This window comes from Scomber japonicus, chromosome 17 (genome assembly GCF_027409825.1).
Source record: "Scomber japonicus isolate fScoJap1 chromosome 17, fScoJap1.pri, whole genome shotgun sequence".
Classification (NCBI taxonomy): domain Eukaryota; kingdom Metazoa; phylum Chordata; class Actinopteri; order Scombriformes; family Scombridae; genus Scomber; species Scomber japonicus.
The window spans coordinates 10,121,646-10,149,499 of NC_070594.1; the positions used below are offsets into that span (position 1 = coordinate 10,121,646).

General features: G+C 40.9%; 1 protein-coding gene across 1 annotated transcript; it reads right to left on the reverse strand.

The window, feature by feature from the left end:
• Positions 1 to 27,696, reverse strand: kif26bb (kinesin family member 26Bb). Its single transcript, XM_053336661.1, has 15 exons — positions 27,637 to 27,696; positions 27,072 to 27,431; positions 24,166 to 24,657; positions 22,348 to 22,469; positions 21,975 to 22,146; positions 14,359 to 14,568; positions 13,838 to 13,931; positions 11,862 to 12,133; positions 11,224 to 11,401; positions 10,920 to 11,070; positions 10,395 to 10,554; positions 7,036 to 10,213; positions 4,395 to 4,564; positions 1,209 to 1,359; positions 1 to 200 (listed from the first exon to the last, which is right to left on the reverse strand). Exons 1-15 carry the CDS (start codon positions 27,694 to 27,696, stop codon positions 1 to 3), a joined length of 5,970 nt encoding a protein of 1,989 aa, XP_053192636.1.
• Between the last annotated feature and the right edge of the window lie 158 nt (positions 27,697 to 27,854).

Sequence of the window (27,854 nt, forward strand, 5' to 3'; positions counted from 1 at the left end):
TCAATTGGCTTTGAAGGCTTTCGGCTTAGTCGCTGTTCGCCGCCGCTTCCTGTGCCGTCTCCTGGTGGAGGCGTCGAAGCAGGTGACCATCATGACGTTGGCCTTGCAGAGGTTGACCCTGTTCTCAAGCCGAGCCGTCACCACCTCAAGGGCCTCCAGGTGCTCCAGGGAGTCCACCTCGAAAGTCTGCCATAGGTCGACTAGAGAAGAGAAGTAAGACAGTAAGGTAACACTTTAGTCATTGTATGGTTCAACGTTACCTTGTAGGAGACATGCAGTGTTTTTGATGTTTTATAGTCAAAACTACCTATAAGAATGCTGAGATTTCTTAATTACAAAACAGTTTTGGCATGAAATCACCAAACTAATTATATTTCAACACACTCCCATACTGTAAGACTTCCTTTGTCTTTGCTGCTGTTTGAACTTGTTGCCCTGGTCACCCCTGAAGACAAGGATAGGGTTATGTAGCTCAGAGCATATCTTGCTAGCAGCACATCTTGCATAAGAGAAAAGTCAAATGTGATGTGATATGAAATTACAAATAATGCAAAGGATAAGACTCAAGATGGCAATGAGGAGTTCGCTCTGGGGTCAGCTGAGAAAAATTGTGTAAATCTGTATTCTCGGTTTATAAACATGCACTTGGGTTCATAATCTGTGTCCTTTATGAATCCATGCCCTCAAATGACTTATTTTTCTTCAGATAAAGAGGGATAAAGAGACCTTCATGCATGTATCATTTCAAAAGTGACCACATCCACCAATTAAGTCCATGTTATCTAGATTTAAGTGTAGATTTAATGCTATATTGTTTCACAGCTTTGTTCTTTTCTCTGAAGAGTTTTTGGGCTTGTTGCCCTGGTCACTCCTAAGGCAAGGAGAGGGTAATGTAGCTCAGTGCATAATTGCTTGCAACCCATCTTGCATAACAGCAATGTTAAAAAAAGAAGAAAAAAGAGCTATGATAGGAAGTGACAGATAATGCAAAGGATGAAACTAAAGATGGCAATGAGGACTCAGTGGGATACTGCCCCCTGCTGAGATGTTTCCATGCAACAAACTAGTTTCTTAGATTTTTACATGGTTGAGCTGAACGTTTGTGACAACCTCTACTTACTGTATACCGCTAAAATTAATAAGAAATCACGTTGTGTTACAGTGAGTTTTAGAAGTTGAAAACATTTTGAAAGCGTAACATCACTCACACTCTTGGTTCCACTTGGCGGGCTCCAGCAGGAGGTTCTGTTTGGCCTGTTCCAGCTCTCTCCTCAGGTTGTTGTACTTGGCCCGGACGTCTGAGATCCTCTGCTGACGGTGCTCCAAAAACTTCAGCTTGGCACTGAAGCATGCTGGCCCCTGAGGACACAAACACATGCACACATTTCTCTACTTTTATTTATGTTCATACAGCATGTGATACTTTAAAATCTTGTATTTTAAAATAAATCATTTAATGTCTCCGGATTAAAGTAATCCCCACCTCCAAAACAACCACTCACTTCTTTACTGTCTTCATTACTACATGATAACATCTGGTGTATTGGCTGTAACACTGTTTGGTTTGACTCCTCTACACACACACACACACACACACACACACACACATGCACACACAAGCTGGTAGAGGTTGTAGGGCAGGGACTGCACCTCTGGGGAGTGAATCAAGACAGATCTGTAGGCTACTAAATGGAATTACTCTCTGATTATACTAACCTTATTACACTAAAGAGACTTTTGCAAAGGTCAGTACATGCACATTATTTAAAAGGAACATCTAAATATGAAACTAGGATATTACACTATTTTTAGCTTTTTAATAATTTTCTTCCCCCCCATGAAAGAATTAATGAAAGATAATTATCAGACTGCAGATGCTGTAATTTCAATATGTGCTCAATTTGTACTATTTATGTTTATCTTGTATTTATAACTCTTTTATCTACAATGTGCTCTATTTGTTTTATTTACAGTCTTCTTTGTTCTTCGCTTCAGCATTGACCCAATTCCCCCCATGTGGTCATTAAAATTGTATCATAGTTGCCGTGGCTGAGTCTGGTGGAGGCGGGGAATCAGACCTCATGAGGCCAGACCTGTCTCAGGGGACATAACGTCAACACAGGCACCAGATTTTGTTTTCAAACACGTCTTATTTGAATCATCTCTACATGCAAGCCGTAATCTTTTATTTAACCGTAACTTTAACCAGGGACAGTTTTACTGAGCGTGCTCTTTTTCACGACTGCTTCTACATATATAAACCACTGCTGACCCCCCCCAAAATTACTGAGATGAAACCAGTATAAGAGATGGGATGGGATGGGACACAAAGAATCATAGGGCTGCCTGTTGAAAAGGTTAACTGTTTTAAATATTTAGGAGCTTTAGCCACCTCAGGTTTATACATGGATTATGGTGGGGGTTTGGTAGGGTACACCTACTCAGGAAGCTCAATGACTTCAGGGTGAGCTATAATATTCTTGGCATGTTGTACAATAATCTGGTGGAAAGTATTGTGTCTTTTAACATGTCTGCATGGCACGAAACTGACAATAGTGGTTAATTATGGCCAGTAAAATTATAGGGAAACCACAGACGTAACTAAGCAACAAGCATGGACTGAATACTAATATGAAAGCTCTTGACTTAACAAATGACCCGTCCCGTCCAGTGTTCCCTCAATTTGAAGTGCTCCCATTAGGAAGGTGCTTCAGACATGAGCCACCAAAATTTTATGCAAGAAATTATTCGTCCCAAGTGCAATTACATTATGAAATTGTTAAATTAATAGATAGATGGCACATTTTACAGGGCAACCACCCAGACCCCGCCACCCTCTTTTCCTCACCACTCTCGCTTTTCTCTAATGTGTTTACTGAACTGTATATTTAATGGCCTATGATTTGAGGCTTATGTTTCACACCCACATTACTGATTTTCTACTATTGTTTTAATTTAATATTCATTGTTTTTAATTTAATTTTTAATATTGTGTAATTTGTAATCAATGTTGATTGTCGTGAAAGCTAAAGACTCCAAGCTCTCCCAGTTAGCTGTTTCTTACTGTTGATTGTGTTGTAAATCATGTTGACTGTGGTGAAGCCAAAGACAATTTTCCACATTGTGGATTAATAAAGATTAATAAAATGAAATGACCTTGCAACATTACTGGATTCAAATAGCCATGCAAGGCAATGGAGTCCCTAATTAAATCAAAATAACTCCAGTGTTCAACATGCTAATAAGTCAAGATATAGCCTACATAAGTAAAATTAAAAGAATATAGTATTCATATGCCCAAGTTCAATGAATCTGACACTGAAATAAAAAATGTAGACTCTTAAATTTAACCCAATTTTTAAAAATGCTACAGAGCGTGCTCCAAATGCTGTGAGTGCCTCATAATAAAATAAGCTAGTTTGGTTAGCTTGCAAGTTTCTAGTAGATCTCCCTATGCAGTTAGCTACAATAGCTAATCCAGGGAGTCTGATCTCTGTGTTTACTTTGGGCCAAACGGAGGAGGCTAGTGTTTAAATTTATTTATGTACGAATTAAGTTTATTTGTAAAAGTGTAGGTGCCGCTGCTTGACCCAATATAGTTTTGCTTTAGGGTTGTTTTTACTGAATCTCTACAACAAAGGTGGCAAGCTAATAAAATAAGCTAGTTTGGTTAGCTTGCAAGTTTCTAGTAGATCTCCCTATGCAGTTAGCTACAATAGCTGATCCATGGGGTCTGATCTCTGTGTTTACTTGGGGCCAGACGGAGGAGGTTAGTGTTTAAATTTATTTATGTACGAATTAAGTTTATTTGTAAAACTGTAGGTGCCGCTGCTAGCCCCAATATAGTTTTGCTTTAGGGTTGTTTTTACTGAATCTCTACAACAAAGGTGGAAAGCTACCATGAGACATAGTGAATATGGCCACAATTGTGAGAATAAGCCCATGTTAAAAAATACCAGAATTTTCCTTTAGTAACAGCCATTAATTGACAAAAGCTAATACAATCTGCCAGCTGTGACATTTATCATTTGAAATGTGAAAGCAACTACTCATGGGGGGTTGAAAATGAGAAGTCATTTGAACGTTTTCTACACTGATTTTTGCTTATATAAGAGCAAATAGACATTAAATGTTGAATAAGAGATCTAAGTACCTAACCCTAGTCCTGACAACACAAATGGCCCAAGCAACTTTAATGGCAAAGTGATTAGGGCTCATTTTCAAACCTAATGACAACATGATGAAAGTGGCTTTGAACACCCTAAAAGAGGTTGGATGGAGATATGCTCTACAGATGTTCATTTTCCCGCTGATTACCAGTAGAGGTTGATGAAAGGTCATATTTTAAGCAATGCCCTTTAACCTCTTAAAAAATGTCAAAATAAACCCAGCACCTGTTTGCCAGCACCTGCTCTTTTCTGCATCCACTGCACATTGTCAATCTCATAGACCTTGATCTCGTAGGCCTCTGGGATTCCACGGTCCACCCAGCGAGAGCGCAGACCGCTAGTTGAGCGTCTCATTGGGAGAGATGTATCGTGGGAAAGAAGACGCTGGTGAGTACCTACAGAAGGAAGAGGCAGAAGGTGCAGTGAGGGAAAGATGTATCTCAATTTGTTTTCATTCTCTTCTCCTCTCCCTGAAACCTTCTACTGTATGCACAGAGATACCATACTTAAAATATTGTTCTACTCCAGTTGAATTTTAATTTATTTATACTCCAGCTAAAGGCATAGCTTGTATCTTTTAAGTGGGGTTGTATGAGGTACTCATCCATAGTCAGTTTATTACCCAGCAGCAGATGGGGATCGGCAGCGCCCTAGTTTGGAGAAGCACACAGGAGTACCAGCATGCAAGCTAAGCAATGTACTGTTGGGGACCAGCTAAAAGGAGTATAAGTTTAAGAGTACACTATATTTAGAATATTTTACTTCATCTTGCTGTCTGACAGCCTTTTCCTTTAGCAGACTGCCATTATTGCAAGTAAAACACTGGCTATGTATAAGTACCGCATACAACCCCCCTTCAAAAAAAGCAAACAATCTCTTTAAACTTTAATTTAGTTTAAGTGTAGAATTTGAGATTCATCAGGCAATACAGCCCAAGATGCTGTTTAGATCCAAGGCCATATTTTTCCATGTTAATAAGCCTGTGTGCAGGTGCTAGTGGATCCACAAAGTGGCTGATGACAGAAACCGAGTGTTGTTGAGCCACTGGGTTAGTACTGGTGTTAATAAATGCAAACACTTGCAGCACACTGCACAGGAACAATAAATGATAAACTGTATCAAGGCTTGTGTCCCTAAGTGGCCTCGAAACCCTCGACCGTGTGCACTTCTGGCAGACTGAAAACACAGTTAGCCTGAGGGCGAAGACAGCTTTGCCAAGGCTACCACATTATTAATATAACTCAACGCTGGAGACAAGGTTTAGTTGACTGTTACTGGCTAGACTTTATTTTCTAGCACCAAAAAAAGATAGTTTATATTTTTCAAGTCACTGAGATCAAAAGATATTAAGATCATGTGTACAGCTTTCATCAGTCTGTAGACTTAATTACATAAGGCAGCACTCAAGGAGAAACTAGGTACAAACAGAATTGAGTCACCCACTGAATAGCATATTACATTTAGAGACTTTAAATTATGCTTATCCAGCACAGGCTTGGTCTCCCAATATTATTACTCCATTAGCAGTATCATCACTGTCACCATCTTTTTTCAACACAAAAAGCTAATAAATATATCTCAGTTTCTAAGTTCACTAGCTAGTATTGTTGGTATGCACACACCCACCTTTATAATTTATCAACCAACGGCCTTTATTTTCTGCATTTATGCGTCCATTAGTGAGTGCCATCACTGGGTTCATATATTAATGATGTGACCTTCTGCGCAAAATCGCTTTATATGCCGGTAAGGAAACATGGTCTGGCTGCATTCTACAGATGTGTGTCATCTCTTGTTAATGTCACATTAAAATGTTATGTGGTCAGACTGCAAACCAAAAGAAATATGATGATGAAACTATCATTCATACAGATGTGTTTTTCATGGGTTGGAAGTGTCATTTTCAAGAAATGATAGATTTCTTGAAATGTTAGATTTAAACCTCACACATTGCCTTTTAACCCTTACATACTGTTCATATTCTAATTAATCTCTACACTAATTCACATTCATAAATTCCCCATCAGTCATTAATAAATGTTTGATAAATCCTTAATGGAGCTTTTAGAGAGCAAACACGGTGTCTTACATTTATCTATGGGGGAAAAAAAGACATTCGCAGTCACTACTTTATGGACCAGGAGAACATTTGATAGAATATGATGAATACAACATGTTTGAATGGTGGTTTTTAATTGGTTTTTAATAAACACACACAAATTTGTACATTTTCATATGTAAAAATGTGTAGGAGCTGCACAAAATGCTTTTTATTTCCATTTTTGTATACTGTGGGTCACATTTAGGTAGAAGTCCAGGTAAAAGAAATGTAAAATTGGGTCAAATTTGAACCTGAAGAGTATGTAAGGGTTAAAGTCATTTCCTTTTCCTGCTTCAAAAAGAAATATGATTCAGCAGATTGATCATTTTACCATTACAGTTAATTGAACTGGTGTGTTGCAAAATATCACAGTAATTAATCTATTTTTCCTACTTTCCCACAAACACCTGTAATGAATGCGTCTGCACACCATTGGGTCATCGTAGTACCAAACCATCAGTTTTTATTAAGTCTGTGACTCATTTAACTGACTCCATTATGTTTCAAGAATTTAAAAAATGATTTACAGATAAAATGGTGACAAAAGTAAAAGAAGACATGCTGTTTGCTCAAATGACAGTCAGATTGTACTGGAATTAATGTAAAGCAATGGTTACGCTGAAGGATGCATTAGTCAATCTAAAATTGTCAATTTGATAAGATGTTTTTTTTTTACACCAGATCTCAAAACTAACACCTAACAACAACAACACACGATGAGCACTCTGAACTTTGATTACAGGTTTTGATACAGGTTTATTTTACCTGTGTTGCCTCTTCTCCGGGATGATCTGCTGCTGCAAGCCACACTGAGGAGAGAGCCGCTCCTATCACTGACAGAATCTCTGTTAGAGGTGCTGCTGCCTGTGGCTTCACTGTCCCTCACCATGCTGTCATAGCCGCTGCTCACCATGCTATTCCGGTTAGAGAAATGCAGAGATGTCTTTCCCATAGCAGGTGGCAAATCACCACTCAACACACTGGTGGTGTCACTGGCATGTCCGCTCATGTGACTGGGCACACGGGGTTCAGTCACCCGGCTGTATGGTGAAGGAAGTGAGGACATTTCGTCCAGTCCTCCTGAAGTGGGGCTGGTGGACCTTTCCTTAAGGAGATCAGAGATCCGGCCACTGACAAACCCCTGGATGGCAGATTTTGTGGATGAGCATGTGGAGCTCTGGCTTGGAGTCCGACTGATAGAGTGATAAGACCGTGGAGGGGAAGAGGAAAGGAATGAAGACGTTCGCTCAAAGCCTGAAGTCTTACCGTCCGGGGAAAGACTGGCACTTCGGTTGATGGACTGTCGCAGGCTTTTGTGGGGGAGACTGAGGTTCTTGATGCTGGGGGCAGATAGCCGACGGACTTTGGGGCTAGCCATCTTGAGTTTCCCCACAGCAGAGAGCTTGGAATGATTTTGCCTAGCAGATTGATTTACAGAGTTGTCAGAAGGGAAGAAATGATGACTATGGTCAGACCGGGGATTCTTCCTGGGGCTCCTGCTAGCCCTTGGTAAGGTACAATCTCCCTCACTACTTCCTTTATAACCTCCCTTACAAGCCCCTTCACTTCTTCCCTTTGAACTTCCCTTAGAACTCATAGAGCTGTTACTACTGCCTCTATCCAAGGTCGGGAAGTCTCTTGGGGTCCTTTCAAGGGAATTAGTCCTGCAAGATAGCTGCTCCAGTTTGGCACTGAAAAGCCTGCCACTGTCCTCATTGGGTGACTTCTGCCTCCCACTCATATTATCATGTTTCATGCTTACGCTGGAGGTCTCAAACAATGATCCAACACCCTTTCTGGGGGGGAAACAAACTTCTTGTTTATATTCTGTTCCATATTTTAGAGAAGAGGAGGCATAGAGGCTGTGATTAGCTGGGGAGAACTGTCTGCCCTGCCTCCTCTCGAGAGTTACCCCTGGGCTGCACGGAGTGGATGATGTCACCCCCCTTGGGTCTGTGTGGTTGTCTGCCACGTGACTGCCATGGTAGCTTTCCTGGTGGGTAGCACTTTGCAAGCGTCTGGGTAGACTACCTGTTTGAAAGGAAGCAAGGGCGGTTTCTTGGCAACCAGGTGAAACACCAATTCCCCTAGGGGTATTCCCAACATGTCTGCAAATGAGCTCTCCCCCCAGCAAGCCCCTTGGAGTGTTAGTGGAATAAACATGTTCCCTGTCTCTAGGGTGGCTCTTATCTTTATTTCTCGGTCTCTTTCCACCTGTTTTGTTTTCTGCAGTTTCATCACAGAAAGCTGAATCTTCCAAGACCATTGAGTCATAGGAAATTTGGCTTAAAGGTGAGTCACATATCTTGGCAGGCTTTTTGAAATGTGTCTTAGAAGCAATAGCGCCAATGTTCTTCTCAAAAGTCATTGCGCCTTCTTGACATTTGGCGTTATTCCCTCTGAGCTCCGACTGTGTCATAACTCCTGTGAGAGTGTCATTTGGATTTTCTTTTTCTTTCATACCATCCAAATCACAATCCATATCTGTATCGATCAGTGTGGGATTTATAAATGAAGGTAGGCACCTCTTTTCCCGTCTGAATTGATGTTGTGGCTTTTCAGTGCTAGCCTCTGTGACTACAGGCTCAACGACAGCACTTTTGGCTGTATTAGAAGAACCTGCAGCTGCAGATTCTTCGCTGACATTGCTGATAATCCTGATTGGTTGAGAGCTTGCAGAGCACTGTGCATGTGCCGGTGACTGGGCATTGTCTCTGATACAAATAATGTTCCCGCCTGTCCTCCCTCTGTTTAAGGCTCCACTGATGGTCACTTCCTCTACCATAGAGAAGACAAGTTCATCTTGACCTTTTAGGTCCAGTGGTTGTTGAACAGTTACAGTGATAGTGGCCTTCATTTCCTTGACATCCTCTTTGGGGCGATTAGGTAAGCTGTCCCCAATTATAACACTGGTAGCCAAGGAGTTTGAAGAGGAGCAGGTAGAGGAAGGAGATATGGGGGAACTCTTGCCAACTGGTGAGGTCCTTTTGTCTGGTTTGAACCAATCAGCAGCTTCATGGTTCTCCTGTTTACTTGTAGGCTCAAGTGGAAAGGCAAGGGAACTGTTAGCAGCTAGGCCCTGAGCATCCACACCAAAGTCCTGAGAAGAGAGTTTATCACCTGACTTAACAGCTCCAGGGTTGGGCAACTCAGAGCGACAAGTCATGTTAAGACTGAGAGTTTGATTCAGCAGTTCCTCACTTGAACTGGTTGCACTGCACTCCTCACAGTCATATAGACCTGAATCCTCTCGCTGAAAGCTGTCTCCAGGGAAGGCACCATCTGTCTGCTTTTCTCCGACAGCAGTTTGATTACAGCCTAACCCCTGAATCAACGTCGGTGGTGCCTCTGAGGATTCAGGGTCTGTCTGTTTCCCTGTTTCTTTCTGGGGTTGTGCTTTGGTTGTGACATTGGTGACAGAAAGATCTTTTGAGCAAGACTTGAGCACATCCATTGTTATCTCACTTCCGTCGATGCAGCCCAAGCGCTCTTGAAGTTCAGCAAACGTGTCACATTTAAGACAGTCCCTCTCTGGCTGCTTCACTTCTGCTTTCAGCACTTCAATATGCCCTTGAACAGCTTCATCTTTCTTCTTCTCCCCCTGTAGCTGAGGAATTCTCAGGAGCTCTTGGAGCAGAGCGGTAAACTCTGGGTCATCCATGTCAGTCTTGTTTGGATGCAAAGAGGGTATGATGGGCACAAATTCGGGTTGTGCAAACCTTGGGGCCGCCTTAGATTGGACCAAGCCATCTGAGTCTATTTGGATGACTGTGTCACAGGACTGGTCACTACTGGAGCGTTCATCTAGTTCGCCACGCAGACGGAAATGACGGATGTCAACATCTACTTCTTCGGTGGAGTGGAACGCCCGCAGGGATAGAGACTGTGGCCCTCTCTTTTCTTTAGTTAAACTCCTCCCACAAGGAGAACATGAAGTGGACTGCTGTTGAATGAAGATAAACTGTGGTGTTAATTTTAGGAATGGACTATGGTTAAGCTCCAAAATATCAATCAGTAAAGAAATTACAGAAGTGCAATGGAAACAATCACATGGTAATACGGTACATACATAAACCAGGTTTGCAAGTTATGAAAAAAATGACTTTGTAGGACATGTATAGTACCTTCGCCCTCTTCTGTGTCCTGCGGATTCGAGAAGCCAGCTGGATGGTGGATAAGGATTCTTGTAGGTGTGTTAGTGAATCAGCCACCTCAGCAACCACTGTAGTGTGACAATTTACATGACCCAAGGACTCTCGAAGGAGCAGAGTCAACTTACTAGTCCTGTACAGAGATAGAGCAAATTTGCAGACATTGACTCAAAGGATGCATCCATCATTTAGGCATCCAAGCAGCATTTAGAATATTGCAGTACGTCAGTGAGTATTGGACAAATCCAGGCTTTAGATCTCTTATTACCAGACTCAAAAACACTAAATACTACACTTCCCGTAATGCAACTGTATTACATATTTTATTAGATTATTAAATGGGCACTTATTCCAATCTCCACACACCCAGTTTCTAACATACTTTGACAAATCTCAAGTTTCTAAAACCAAACCAAAATAATCCTGAGTGCCCCCTTACAGATGACTACACACCCTAAAATGTTAAACGCCAATACTATTTCAAAGCTAAATTCTTACTTTTTGGTGATGGTTTTATTTCCACTTAGTAGAGACAGAACAACAGGGCCCAGTTCTGAATGAGGAGGTTTATGCTTGCTATTGTTGTGTCCACCTCCCCTCATACCACTACAAACGTCGATCAGGGTCAGCTTGGTGGGGCCACGTGAACCTAAGGAAGGAAATCAGAGAGGAGAATGTAAAAGAATATCACAGAGCAATATTGAACTGAATTGAATAAGCAGTGAGCTTAGGTTTAGGGTAGCCATGGAAAATAACTAAGGGGGAGACAAGCCTCCCTGGTTACTAAATATTTCATTAGTACCTTTCCCAATGGTGCTGCTTTCTGTACGAGGGGGCTGGATGTGGAGAGTGAAGAACATTATGGAGCTGTCGGACAGGAAGGTAGTGAAATCTGTGTGCCGACGCGCTGCAATGGCGGCGTCCAGTAGAGAAGCAGCCCGCTCAGCAGTGGGGGCCTTAACCCGGTTGTGGTTACGTAGCTGGAAGAGCAAAAGATAGTCATAAAGTCAGTGAATTTACTATCTAAATAAACATTGACATAAATCTAACTTACAGGGAAGGGAAGGTTTTCTAAGAATATGAGCACATTTTCCTTGTTCACAACTGTTAGAACAGCTATGAAAATGCCACTCATTTTTGTGTTAAGTCCCAAATTGAGTCTTTGATGTATTGCCAGTGAAGCAGAGCCAAGAAATACATCACTTATCAGCAGCAACAAGTCTAGCCTTGGCCCTCTTGGTCTCCAGATTTGGGACCTTCTTGCTTATGTTTACAAAGACTGATTTGACTGTTCTGCCAATAATAATAACTCAAATATTTAAAAACATATTTGATTTTAGTGTTGGTCGTGTTAATGCAGCTGTTATCAGAAAATGATTTAAATTATTCCTGTCATTTAACAAGCATATTTTCCCCTAAATCAACCAATTTTCCTTCTACCTGTATTCCATAAACAGGGTCCTCTTGGAGTCTAATATGGGCTGTTGGGCTGTCCTGGATACTGCCTAATGAGGGGATGACCTCCCCGAGCAGATCCCTCAGTGTGTCCTCCTCTCCGCAGCAGAGCTCTATAGCTGAGACCGACACAGTCAGATCTGTCCAGGTCTTCTCCCTCCGCCGCTCGATTGCGCTGTACAGCCACGAGATGGCACAGGGAATCAGCCCGAGCCTCCAGATGCTCTCATCACTCCCGACCATGCTGGACCAAGACCCTGAGGCAGACAACAGATCACACATATATATATATATAGATATGCATACAAACAATATGTCTACATATACATACATAATGTCCTATATACACATTTGCACTCCAATATCACAAAGAATAATACACTTTCAGAACCACGATTTCTGTATAATGCTTTTAGTGCAACAGTGTGTATTTAATGGTCTGTTTTGGAAAATGGTGATAGAGCACAATCAAGCATAATGGCTCCTTATCACAAGAGGTCAATCACAGCAGGTGTTTTGGCAGCTGACACACTCAGACTCAACACAAGCAACTTTTTTTCATTACTTGAAAATGTATTTAGCAGGGGCGAAACTAAAGGCCACCACTGAGTATTCCTGTAATATCATCAGATCAGACTGAAAATAAGGTGGGTTTTAGGAAGCAACGTGGTGCAAGTTCCCATCCACCATGACAATATCTGAAATATCTGGGGTTTTGAATCCTGTTAGCGGTATCTCCAGCTTATCTGCAGATAACACAACTGGCCGTGGTCGCAGGTGGGGAGCCCTTGAGGGTTCCTGTCTTTTTTGACTATACTGGAAACTCCTACAATTAGATTAGGGCATCTGCACAGTGGGGGGTGGAAGTGAAGGACCAAAGTGCAGTATGACAGCATAGAAACATGGATGCACATGGACACAGACACACAGACCCAGATAAATGAATAAATAGGTAAGTATGTATAATAAGAATGGTGCAATGGCTTACACAAAGCACAATACGTAAACTCACAAGAATGCACTAATGAAGACAGCCCAAAAACACATTTAGATGTTCTTATGGACTCCTGCCATACTGTACCTCCTTTTGCACTTTTGCCCCACATTAGTTTTGAGTTATAGGTCTGTTTTACCCTCTCTTGTCTTATCCAAACCCTAATTGAATGAGGATAAGAGAATTGGTTTACTCCAATTAAAGGCCGAGCTGCCTGCCGTTATTCAGAGAGGATAGTATTCTGTGGAGGAGATTGATGTCCCCTGGCTGTGGGCCACATGTAGTCTGTATTGGCCGACTAATTCAATCAGATTTACGGAGAATGGCGTCATGTGAAAAAGCTGCTCCAAGGAGAACCTGTCCTTACCCCCCCCTCCCCTCCCATATGTGTGTGTGTGTCTGCTGCAAATCTATTAAACCCCTTCAGCGACGCTAAGTGCAGGGTTCCATCTCTCTAATAGCAGCATATTACAGTCCATTTTGTTTACAGTCCCTGCTGAGCTCAGACCTTCAGCAAAATAAAATATTTGTGTCTTTTCGGGGCGGTATGCTTGAATGTCTATCAAGCCATGGGAAGCTTTTAAAAAAGAATATGTCCTCTATAATTGATGAGTAACCTTTTATTTACAAAGTAACAGGTGAAAGATAAATGACTAAAAAGGAGAGAGCTGAAGTGGCGGGACTTTTCTTGTCACTGCCGAGGAAAAAGGAAAGGAAAACAGACAAATGGAGCCAGAGTGAAAGCAAAAGAACAAGAGAGCTGGAGATGGATATCAAGATTGATAAAAGGACTGTGAGAGAAAATGGAGAGGGAGTTTAAGTGATAAAGAAAGGGTGAATGATAGCAGGAGTGGGACAGGGGGTGCAGCGGGATAGGGGGATGGATGGCTCTTAAGCACAGATAAAAGCGTCCCACTCTCATTTTAAGATTTTAACCCATGGCCCCTCACTGTGACCGATTACTCACCCACATCAGCAAAGCCCAAACCCAGGACACATCCATCGCTGCCGCTGAGCACACAACGGATGACATCAGCCAGAACGCCTGCACACACCTCGGCCTGGCCAGGAGAACAAAGGACAGCGAGCATCTTATGATTCATTCTCCGCACTGAAAGAGTACATCCAATGAAACGAAAAGAATCGAAGCAGAGGAGGGCTGCATACTGATTCTGCAGATTCCCTTGGGCTCAAATACTGTAAGCGGAGCTTGAAGAAAGTTGAATATAATTGATGGACTGTGTAATTGTGGTGGCTATCCAGGCCCTATCAGCTTTCAGGTCATCAGTCAGAGAAGAGCAAACCAATGGTGGTGTGTAGTGTACAGAGGAAGAAAAAAATGTATGTTGAATAATTGAGAAAACAGAAAATGCCCTAAACTCATGTTACATTATCATTATGTGCTGTAAAACCATCAAGACAGATCAGTATCAAGCAAGCACAAATAGAAATATTCAAAATGACACTTCTCATAACGAAAAACCAAACCTGGCTAGACTCTGGAGGATAGGTGGCATCGAAGTTTACAGTCTTCAGAGGATTTTTGCCATCCCTGCCGAGTGTCATCATCATGTGTGGTTGGCTTTGCCCGACTGGTTCCATTATGGTGACCCTTTTCTTGGACTGGTCGACTCGGAGAACAGGTGGTTGGCCTTGGCCCTGTGACAGTGTTGGACTCACCCTAAGCACAACTTTGACCTGTAAAAAAAAAAAGAGAGAAGCACATTGAAAACTGTTGAATACCCAGTAAAAATCTTTTAATCTATTTAAATTAGACTCATATAATTATTATAATTTGCTGCTTTTTAGCTAAACTGACTGTGTGGTTCCAGGGATGGCAATATCAGTCAGTTGATCCACCACTTTTTAAATATCATAACAATTATTGGATGTGTTGCAATGTATGGGTGAGTGACAAATAAGGGTGGCAAGGTGAGCAATTCAAAAATAGTTTTAAAAGCAGAATCAGGTTTGTTAAAATTTAGCATTTTTGTAGCTTTTATATAATTTGAAATGACATTTGCACCATTTTTTTATTAAAGACTGACTTGGTAGTTTTTATGGTTACACCACTTAGACATTTTTGCTCCTCTAATATATTCTCTCAAAATGGATGAAAAGCAGAAATCTTATGCTGAGTCCACAAAAAAGAATGTATGAAAGTTATGAATATGTTTACTAAACCACATGGACACAAAAAAACATCATTGACGTCATTGTATGTTTATGTTCATGGTGTCCACAGGATGATGAATCCCGTCCACAGGATGATTCATGATGAATTCTACCGGCGTGGGTGATCCCCCCTCACTCTCTTGTTGAACCACCATGAGGCTTTTGCTTTATCAACAGCTATTGAATGGATTACCATGAAATTAAACACTTTCCAGTCTAACTTGGCAAATATTTAAACTATCCTATTACTATCATACCAATGCATCCAGCCAACAGTCAGCTAGGAGACATTAAAGTGTTGCTGAAGGAGGAGTGAGCACAACTATTTTAGAGGCGCCTCACATACGGTTCACTGGCATGACCGTTAAGGATACAATTGCCCCGATTTAAAAAATCTCACATTCAGGGTCATGCAGAGACCTTTAGAGGGGTAGATTCTCAAAGTTAAAGAATGAGTACATAGAATAAGATGTTAAAATGGAGATGTCACTTAATAAAGACTTTGTGCGATTCTTTATACGTCTATCAAACCTAAATGAGAACAAAATGAATGTTTATTTGGATTTTTTATTATATATATTGTACTTTACTGCTACTTCTACTTCTCAGCACATCATTCAAGGTTTAAACAATAAGAAACATCCACTGAGCCAACACGTATGAGTTGTTTCCAAACATGCTTTTTTTTGTCAGGAATGGGAAAATAGTCTCTAATGTATTTAAATATTTACACTGACTTTTTTTTTCTTGGTTAGTGTCTCACCTGTTACGTTAAGGTGCAGTTACTGAGGTCAACAGCCTTTTAAAGGCTTAAGCAAACCTTCGCTTTTATATCCTGAGCCTTTTATAGAAAGTTTCAGTCTTGTGCTTTGACTTTTGTTAGTTGGGAAACCTTATCTGACACCTGACAGGGTTCAACCTTAAAGTGTTTTTTCCATTTCCATATCTGCTTGCCCGAAGTCATTTTATACTTGCCCCTATACACATTGTTTTATGTATTAGCTGTTATCAAATAACAACAAAGACTAAAGTTAAATGTCATGTTTAATCTTTGTTGAAGTAAATAAAACAGTTGAAGGTCACACACTGTCATGAACGCTAAGCAGCAAACACTCAAAAGTGTTACGACCCGTCCCCTATATTTCACTTAACGCTAAATTCTTCTGATCAGCCCAGTTTCTTTAAAATGATGGAATAGACGTCCTAACCCGATGGCAAATACATTCTTTACACTCATTTCTTCCAGTCCAAGCTTCTTGATTTCCCTCCTTAGTGTTTCTTTTTCTCCAGAGCGCTTATGGCAGTGAAAATTTACACGCTCCACTGATTCCTTTATTTGACAGTGTTCACATAATCCTGAGGGATTTTTGTTTCACGCATCACACTACTAGCCTACTCAATTCTTGATTGGCCAACGGCTCACGCCAATATTATCCGACACGCACAAAGGGGAGGGGGCTAGAGAACGGGAATATAATTTATGATACAATGGTCCTCGTGCACAAAGCCATTTACGAACATATTTCTCTTATTTTGGTTCATATCTACATTTACCCTAACCCTTATATTAGCTAAAAGAAGATTTTACGAGTGGTCGAGAGCACAAGATTAGAAAAAAACATCTCGTTAAAGTTGTGGGCTAGAAATATAATTGGCCAGTTGATCAGATAAGTTTATTTAACAGTACGTCTCCGTAAGATAATATTTTTCTTGCTGCCTTTCTTTGGTGGTATCATTTGCATGCAGCACAACACCAGCGCATACTGTATATAGGCTAGTGTTTAGGGGGCATTATTACCTATGCTAATAACACAATCAGCCACATGTTTCCAATTTAACCTCAAATTGGATTCATCTTTCACCACAACTGGGTAAGAGCAGATTTGGGTGGTTAAGAACGTTTGGTGCATCTGGAGTTAGCATAATGTTGGGTTAGGGTGTGTTGTGTTGTTGGGGTTTTTTTTACCTCTTGCCCAATTGGCAAGTGAAATAATAGATTAACTTATCCAATGTGAAATTGAACTAGCTTGAGTCAGTTGTATCTTCTTAACTTTCTCACCACACATTACATCCTGAGATTCTTCCTCACTTCTGTCTCCGCTCCCCTGATTCCTTCACTCACTCTGAAAATGTAAAAATCCTTTCCTTAATGAGTATGATGCAGAACTTTAACTTGTATAGTTTTTAATTACAGTTATTGTGGGCCAAGTGTTCTTTTAGAGGTCGTGAGGTGAGGTGTGAGGTAAAAATAGCACTTTTTAGGTTAATTCATGATTTGTTGTACGCTTACAAAATTAAAATCTAATTCTACGAACCATACTGAATAGCATAGCATCTTTCATTTGCATCGCATTAAATCTCATGGTGTTGAATCAAACCATGTCAAATTGCACTGCATCCCAGTCAGAGTTAATTGTATCATATTGTAATGGTGTTTGCTTCGTATGTATCTTTAATGTTTGGGATCGTTGGCAATGTGTCGGCCTCAGTGATGGAGATGCACATCCCTACTGTAAACATATACAGTATGCAGGTAAAGGCTAAACACTTTGAAGTACTCCGAAACACCTTTAAAGAAAATTTCATTATTTATTAAATGCGAGCAGTGAGGTCTTCTGCTTTTACAGAGCAACGTAAGTGATTTCAGGAGAAGCCTGTGACCCCTTCAGCTAAGAAATGAACGGCATCAACTTTAACTTTTCAAAACAAAGACCAGCAGCAATGTGTCACAAACGGAAACTCATAAAAGACTTATGAGTTTCAGAGCAGCACGGTTCAAAAATATCCTCATATTAAATTCAGCAAGTTTGAGCCAACACAGTCTTCGTGTCCCAAAAAAAACATAATATCCAAGATATCCGAAAAACACCTTGTTGACTGAGAAAACTCTGTAATATATCTGTATATATGCCACAAAATGTGATGCTTAAAGCTGACTGCTAGGGTGATTTTTACTTCACTTTACTTCAATTTATACATTCTTTTTGAAAAGTAATTTAAGTCTTTACATCTAAAAAACAAGGCTTTAAACTCAGGAGCCAAACTTCAAATGTAACCATCAGAGGGAGAAATAAAATAGTCTGACTTCAGCTCTGAGCCCCTGCTGCTCAGCCGTGGGAGGCCGAGACAAGATTTTATGCAACGTAGCTTTTGAGAAACCTCGGATGGAAAGGGGGGAACCTTTGATTTGATTTATTTGGATCCGTTTTAGCCCATTGGCTAATCTTCTAAGAGTCTACACTTGGAAAAACAAAGTGGTAAATGTCAAGAAGGATCAGGACTGAGCACGGTAGATGGTGAACTTAGAAGGGTGTACTTTGCTTTTGTGACTGTTCACAAGTGGAACACCCAGGGAGGCCATTTAGTACCTTTTAATACATTTGACAATCTGTCCGTTTGATTCATACCAACAAATAATTTGCAAACACATACAGTATAAAAATTTCATTGGGCTGACAATCGAGAAGAAAAACATTTGGCTGAGAGGCAAACATATGTCTTTTAGGCAGCACTGAGCAGCCAGTTGATTTAGTTAGCGCAGATACAGAAACTATACATGAGGTTACAGCTGCATGGCGATGCATACCTCCTGCTATATTTCTGCATGTCATGACATTAATTCCTTAATGCACCTCTGTACAGGAAGGGGCTTTGAGGTCTTAAATTCAGTTAGATCCTGACTCTGACAGGCATTTTAACAAGGCTCGTCTATTCTGCTCCTCCAGGAAGACAAGGCAACGTATACCTCACGATACACAATGAGATGTATTAAGGTTAGAAATTGGTTCTAAAATTATTCATAATAAGGATTCAGGTCTGTAAGATTGCAAGCACTCCTGTGTGCCTGTCAAATGTGGTTTTCTTGAAATAGCGCAGGACTGCATTACACCACAATGACATCATCCATCACATTGAGTATGAAAATCTGAAAGCCATATTCCATCTGTCACGTGATAAGTTCCCAGCGCCTGTGAAGGATTTTTTTTCTCTCCTCTCCTCATATTTATTTTTAAAGATTTTTTTTTGTACCTTTTTTGGATACAGGGTAGAAAAGAGGAAACAAGGGAAACAAGTGGTGACAGATGGGTATGTCATGCAACACAGGTCACTGGCTAGATTCAGACTGGAGATGTTGCAGTTATGTGACATGCGCAGTAGTCATTCAGCTACCAGGGAGCCCCCCCCTCCTCATAATTTTAATATCTTATGCAAGAAGTGGCTCCCTAACCCTATTGAACATGTGTCAAACTCTATTTATGAGGGTTAAATTATTCAACAGATGCTTTTACAAGTAGAGAAAATCCTCCTCAGCTCTCACACACATATTCTTTGCATGCTCACAGAGGCTCACACTGCTGAGTGCTCGGGCAGGTGTGGCCGGCAGTGGGGTCTATCTGAGCCCTTATCTGTAACTCTAGACTAAACCCAAGAGTCCATCTGTGAGATATAGGGGCAGAGCAGGCAGTCATATTGATCTACCCCATCTCTCCCAGAGGAGGTGAGGGTTGGGGAGGTGGAGTAACAAGATGGAGGCATTAGCACCACATTACAGTGTATCATAAAGGAGGGCTGATATAGGATCTCCTCTAAATTGACTATGATGTCTGTACTCTGCAGTATGGGTGGTAAAAAAACACTTCCATGATGGTGTTTGTGGGTGAGGATGGTCCCACCAAACTAGACCATTACAATAAAAGATACAAAGTGAACTTAATACCGTAGGGTCCTGATCATGTGACTGTAATTTTCATCTGATAGACACAATTTCTCAAAGATAAGCAATTTCAGCTAAGATGGCTATTGGTGGAACTTTTGTATGTCTACTTCTAACCCTAACCCTTTGTATGTCTACTTCTGTCTATCTGGGATATCTGTGTATAGTGTAAAGTATACAGTACATACATGTCTTTAAAAGAAACATTATAACATAATAACAGGTCAGATACATCTTCCATTATTGGGAATGTGGAGGACTTGACCTTAACACTGACCTTTTTAAGCACAGCTAATGCTTGTGCTGCGATTAAAGATAGATCATAAGTTAAGATGCATTTCTGAAATTAACTAAATTAACAATAATAAATTGTGATGGTATTGAGACCAAACTACCAATGTCACACGAAGCTGCAAAAAGTAGTGTTATAAGCACATAATTCACATTTTAGCTTAAAGGTCTTTGTTAAAGTCACATGGCAAACGGGACAGATCATGATTGGTTAGACTGAAGCTTGTAAAAAGCTATATTAACAGTAAATATTTGATATTTGCCAATAACCACAGATTTCCACTCTTCCAGCTCTGAGCAAAGAGGCTCAGTTAGGAGGCAGCTGTATTAATTGTGTTAAGTTACCGCTGATGAAAACCTAACATTTCCTGTTTACGGCTTCATATTAAAATCTAAACTAAAATTTTTATTGTGAACAATTTTCAGGAAATTAAACATGTCCCTTACCAAATTAGCAGAGCTTCATTAGCCGCACTAAAAAACGTTCAAAATAACAACATATAGATTTGGAGCTCTTTGTTGAGAGGGTCAATTAGAAATAGCGCAGGGAGGTACAGCCACAGTGAGGATGATGCACGATGAAGAGCTGCAGATGAACCAGCACACCTCCAACACCTGTGCCAGCCCGACTCGAGTCACAGTTTGGCATGACTACCCCCCAAGACAACGGAAAAATACCACGTGTGCAGGGAAGCCATGAAATGACCATATAAGGAAATCTGTCACATGCTGATGTCATTTTGGGGTGAAAGTAGAAAAAACTGTTGGAAAGAGCATTAAGAGCATTCTGAAACCACAGGGATAACTTCTACATATGTTTACCTCATTATTTGATACATTGGTCATGTTTAATATGAGCATTGAACATTGTAACATTATATATATATGACTGAAAATAAAGAAAAGCATATTAGATCCCCTTTAATGAGAGAGCCTTGTTTTCCAGCCACAATATATAAAGTGAATACAGTTTTAGGCTGTGTATGAAGGTTTATGGTTAATCCATCAGGAGCAACCAAACTTTAAATATTGCAAAAAATGGATTGGTAAAATATTTAAAAGCCCCCCAAAACTTACTATGAGCATCGGTTCATACATGAATACACAGCTTTCAGCCAAATGTAGAACAATTTAGTTTTTTTCACATGACAGATTTCTGTGTGTGCTGATTTTGCCTGTTTTTCTCACTGGTTTAAAATGGGCAGGGCTCAGATGAAAAAGGTTTTGCCACTTACTTGTGTGCACCAATTTTTAGTAACATTCAATTCAAAATGTGATGACAGTTGTTGAGCTCTTTGCATATGTTGTCAGAACTGTCAATCAAATCTGATCAAACTATGCAGGGCGCCTAGAGGTGATGCAACATCCCTGCTTTGTGTCTGGACAGGAACCTTTGTTACATGTCATTGCCTGTCATCTCTCGGCTGATGCTTTCAAATACAGGCATAAAATACCTAAAAAAAAAGTTTTTCACAAAATCCTGTTTTTGTCCTCAGGCAATGAAACTTTACAATAGTCTGCCATTAGGAGCAGGCAGCCACTTACTGTATACGATATATATAAAACTGTGTAACTATATACTGTATGGATATTGATTGGAGAGCAGCTAGAGCACAAGTGTTTCATTATATTGATATGCACTGGTGGTATTTTGATGCATATGAACTTTAACATTAAGGATGTTTTGGGGTTTCTCTTATTGTTCTTTATTCACTAATTAATATTTAATGTTAATATTGTGAAATCAAGTTTTTGTGATTTTGTGACTTGTGATTTAACTGCCTTCATTCAACCAATCAGTAGATGTAGCCTATCATTATAATCCAATGTGAATAAAAATCAGGGTAGATTAATAGCAGATGCAACTATAAACCAAATACGATCTGCTTCTACATGTACAAGTATGTGAAGCTCGGAGGTCTACCTTGCCAACATTGGGCGAGTCTTTGGTTCTGGTGGCAGCTTGGAGCAGGCAGGAGGGGACGGGCGGTGGGTTTTTCTGGACCATCTCCCTGAAGCAGGTGGAGAAATGAGCAGGAGCTGGATCAGAAGCTTGGCCTTTTTTCCTCGATGTCAGGTTGAGCTTCTCAGCTGCCCTGCAGGGAAGGAGGGAGGTGGCATGTCACACTACTGAAACTTACCCTACTGTGTAACCAATATGGAAATGTTGCAGAGAAAACAGGCGAGAAGAAATGAAAAAATGACCTTGATTTTAAAAATGTGGATTTAACACTTAACTGAAAAAGTATTGTCAATAGAACAGGAAGTGATTTTTATATAGATAAAAGTGGATTTACTTGGCCAAAAAAGACATGGCAGCAGTGTTGGCGATGTTCACCACTCTGGAGATGTGAGGCATTTTGGAGCTTGTCTGTATGATCCCAGCATCACCAAGGCTTAATGCGGCATCATCTGCAGCCTGCAAGGAGAGAACGCTCATTATAAAAATCAAAATCTGTAATTGCACTCCTGCACCCACTCCAAAAGGGGCTATTATCACAGGAATTACTCCAGGGAGGAGCGTGGAGTGTGTGAGCCTAAGTAGGGCATCCACGCTGTGAGCTCACTGGGTTAAACACACTAGCTGCTAGCTGCATGTGGAGTGTGAGGAATAGTTTGTGATGGTTGTAGTGATTGCTGTCTGAGTTTAAAACATGACTCAGAGGAGATGCGGTAAACATACTGTCACTGCCTCTGACACACACACACACACACACGCCCTCAGTCAAGCAGTATTATGTAAAGCAACTCCCAACTCATGCAGTGGTAGCTCCAAGGTGTGTGTTTAGCACTCATTTATAGCTGAGGCAACTGTCTTTGTGTGTGTGCGTGCAACACGGACTCTTCATGACCTTTTCAGCATGCGTCTGCAGCTGCCCAAAATGGAGTCACAGCGTCTCGCCGCAGGCCAGGAAGCCAACATCTTAGTATTACAGTGCTCTCATATACCGCTCTCAAGCTCCATGTCTCATCAGTGTCTCAGCTTTTTAGGGCAAGATAACAACGTCAGGCTTTTTTTTTTTTCTTCTTTTTTTTCTTCTGATAGCGTCCAACCATGAACTGCCAATTAGTGCAGCAGAAGACCTACAGTAATAGTTGGAGACTGGGAGCAATATGAATAGCCAAAAGGTAATATGTGTAGATACTGGACTTCCCCACCCCTCCACTTTTCTTTTTAACGCATATCTTCTGGCTTTTTTTTTTTTACCTTCTCGCTACTCTGCTTTCTTTCTGTATTTACTCTTTTTTTTTTAATTATCTCTTTATCCTTTCCACCCTTCCTCTGTCCTCCCACCTCCTCCTTATATCATCCTCTCCCTCCAGTCCTTCCTCCTTGCCTCCAATCTTAAACACTTTATTCCCCTTTCTCTTCTTCTCTACTGTCCATTTTCTGTCTGCCCTGCTTTTTGTCTCCTCTTTCCTATCTCCTCTCCACTTTCACTCCTCTCGCATTATTCCGCCTCAGCCACACGAACCCATATTGATCCACTCTCATACTGGACTGGCCTGGCTAATTTCTTATGCAGTTTGTAACAATGCACGCACATGATGCTGTATTGCTATTGTTATTCTGTTAGTGTAGAATTTGATTATACACGTCAATTAGGAACAGCAGATTAATATAATGCTTTCAATATGATATTTTTATCCTATGTACTCAACAGATTTATAAAAAAAACAAAGTTGAGCCACAAATATCATATAAAACTCTCCTTGTGCAGGTTTTGAACCTATTGTGGACATGAGGGAGGTAGGAGGGTCTCAATCTTGCATGACTTCCATCACAGTAATGCATATTTCACCAGTCGCCCTGTTAAATATGACTGCCCGCCCCTCCCCTCCCACTCCTATTGATCACAAGTGCATTTTGACTGGCTGGCTTTTATGACAAGGGTAAATCATGACCCAATTCCATTCCATTAGCAAAAGTACTTTTAAACAACGTCCTCAGCCATGGGATCTAAATAGGCTCTGATTAGGCACTATGAATCATTGGCTTGCTGACATGTGCACCCGTAAAGACGTACTTTACCCGTATGGCTAATTACAAGGGGGATGCACACTTGGGGATGTGTTATGTGTGATTTAGTGCTAAGAGAAGGCTTTTAGGGTACCTGATGGTTAGGGTAGATGGTGACAGCATCAGTATTGGACACAGCTTTAGTGCTAGAAGAGACCAGCTGCTGCTGCTCCTCTACCCAGCGGTCCATATCGTGGCTGGGGGGCTTGGGTCCCCTCCGTCTGAGGGTTTGAGGGGTCCTTTGAGGCGTCCTGGGGCTCCGAGGCGTCCGGGGACTGTGAGGGCTGTCGGTCCGACTGCGTGGTTGTTGCACAGCCATGGCAGCTTCTCTTGGAGCTCTGTCTCCGTGTTTTGTCTCACTTTGTCCCAGCAGTGTGCCAGCGCTGAGGCCGAGTTCAAAGGGAGGGTTAGCTAATGACTGACCCCTGCTCAGAGCCAGGTGGACAGCTTCTTGCTTGAGCTGGATCACGTTTGTACCGCAGACTCCACACTCTCCCTGCTCCCTTTCTCTGTCCCTGGCCTCTGTGGTGGACCGGGTATGGATGCGGAGGTTCTCATGAAGGAACGCACACAGGTCACCTGAATCCTCCTGAATTTGAGAAAAGGCAGTTGGGGTAATTTTACATTTACAAGCAGGAAACTGACATGCCAGATAGTGTTGGAAGTACTCACTTACAGTATTTATTCCTGCACGATTTACACTTCCCTGTAATTGACATTTGCTCCATTTTCAACAAATCAGACAAACCTAATAAAAGCAAAAACATCCAACACAAACTTCCTGTGAAGACATAATAATGAAGCTAATTTGCTTTGTTTGATTTCTGCCTTGAGAATTACATGAATGATTACTGAGCATATGAAAACTGAGTCACGGGAAGGCACTGCAAGCAATCTTAGCACTTAGCAAAGTAATCATGGAGTCTGTTGTATTGATTAATACCACCCCTGTCATGTTTATTAGTGTGGTAAGCAAAAATCCACTAACTGCACCTTTAATATAAGTAAAACATGTCATGAATCTCCACATCATGTTAGAAACAATATTGGAGAAGAACATGCTACCAAGCAGAACACTACATAAACAAGAGAATGATTGGTGTGATTTTGATTTTCTGTGAATGGCTAGGCAGTCATTCCCTGTTATCATTTTGTCATTTTGTCATGATGATTTAAAGATAGGTGTCAGTGTTGTAGACAGTTGTTGTATAAACTGCAGCTAATCAAATTGAGTTAAGAAAACTTTGACAACTTTGACAAAAAACAAACAAACATTTCTGACATCTGAGTTCAACCTCCAAACTCTCACTGTCAAATGCAACAAACTGAAATCAAACCATCACTTTTCACATCACATTTCATCCTGACAAAGACACTCTCGTGTCACATCCTGTTTGGTCTGCCCTTGACACCTGCTAACATCCAACACACTCCCTCCCTCTCTACCCCCCTCCCTCCCTCCCTGCCCTTTCTCCATCCATCCTGCAAACTGCCAGCACATTGCCAGTGACCCATATTCCCCCAGAGGAGTACTGTAGGAGCTCTCAGATCTTATGTAAAACCAGTCAAACTCCAAAAGAGCTTCAGACTAAATGTATGTGTGAAATAAAATTCATTGACAAGTACATCATGGTTTTTTTTCTTTCCTTTTTTTTTTACATGAAATATGCAAAACAAACTGCAAATTCTACCACCTGCAACTTTCAGGATTTGATGAATAGCTTTTCCATTAAAAGAAATTATAACAAGTATATAGAAATAAGCAATGTGCTGAACTAGCCAAATGGGCATATGAGGACCTGCCATCTTAACCAGATTGCAACCCCTTATAAAAAGATGACATTATAGCGCCTTGATGCTTTTGAGAAATTGCGCTCAGATCGATAAACGTGCAAAGAGCTGGCTGAGTTATCAGATTTCCACTGACCGTCTGTGGCCACAAGATCCCATCTCTCTCCTGCCTGCACTGTGTGTGCTGTGCTGGCCCTATGTGGTCTCTCTAAAAACATGACGCTATAGCTGCGCCCCATCCCCACTTAAGGGGACAAAAATAAATAGTCTTTCCTCAATGGACGGGACCGTGGAGACGACACAAGGATGTCAAAATGAAATATTCATGGCCGTTTTAAACCACTCGCACAGGAATGGCACTGGTTTACTTTGTCGATTGGAGTGTGTTTGATGAATGTTAGTGGTGACAAATGTAGAGGAGGAGGAGGAAAGTACACAAGTGCAGTCCTCTCAGAGGCAGCACTATGCGCCCACATTAACACTAATGCAGGTTTTATTGTCAGAAAATGTGCAAAAAGTATTAGTTTTATCCAGAAAGTCTACATGTATGTGATTATATTAAGGCTGCAACTAGTCATTATTTTCATTATCAACATATTCTTTCTATTATAATCATTTGTTCTGTAAAATAGAAGAAAATAGAAGACTTATCATGTTGTACAGTATGTTTTATCTGATCAGCACTCCAAAACCCAAAGATCTTCCTTTCATTTTCAGTTTACATAGCAGACTAAGAAAAACTGCAAATAGTTACATGTCAGAACCCAAATTTTGTGCATTTTTGCTTAATTAAATTACTTTTTCTTTTTCAAATGACTCATTTTTGCTAGATTATACACTGTATAGTATAGTAGATAATATTCATGTTTTTATGTAGAACAATTATCAAACATGCTTATGAATCCAGTTATTTTGGTTGCTTAAAATAAAATCTTACATCACATGTTAGATGAAGAATATGCAGTGGTATCACAATGTATTTTTGATCATATTGTCACCTATTACACAACACTACCACCTGCTGAAAATCCCTGAGATGCTTTTTTTTGCCTGAATGATTTTTCTCTACACTGGAGACCAAGCCACATTTTTAACAATGAAATATTTCTCCGTACAGATTTGCATCAGCTTAAAAGTGAGCAGACTGGGCTTGGTTGCACTACATGCCTGACCAAGCTCCTCTCCCATCACGACATCGTGGTTACTGACCTTGCAAGAGAAGTGATGGTGCACAGCCAGACTCAGAGCTTGCTTCTTCAGAGCAACAAGGGTCGCTGAGCACTTCTCACAACACGCAACTTTCCGATCAGACCTCCCAAAGCCAGGATTCATAGTGCCTCTACACAGAGTCCCACTGCCTAAGGACATGATGCGGGCTCCTACGGATCCAGGGAGAGACTTGTAGGACGGGACAGCGTCTGCTCTCTGGCACATATTCCGATTTGGGTCGCCCCTGGACCCTCCGGCACCCTCAGGAGTGGGGCGCTCCTTGGGATGGCAGCCGGAGCCTTTCCCTTTAATACTTGCTAAAAAGCCGGCGGGCTCAATGTGATGCTGCACTTCTGAGCTCTGAGAAAGAAATCATTTTAAGAAGGATGTAAGTGGGCTTTGGCAGGGGGAAATTAGATATCAATCGACGTGGACAACTGTAACCACACCCAAATGTTTTTTTAAGCAGTGCAACAATATTGGTCTTATTTAAAAGTCTTTATAGAGAGTACAATCTTTTACAATTGTTACAAAATTCTTCTTAAAATGAATAAATCTGACTTACCCACTGTGTTCCTCTGACCGAGCCAGGAAATCTGTCTCCTCTCCGAGTCAGAGATGACATGACAACTTGTTAATATTTAAAAGGATATCCGAACAAAGGCAGGGAGCACTTTTATTTAATTTAGCCGAAGCTCCATACTCAAAAAGCAAAAATACTTCACTCATGACAGGCTTAAATGAAGAATATAATAAAGTAAGAGGCTGGAGACACTGTGTCAA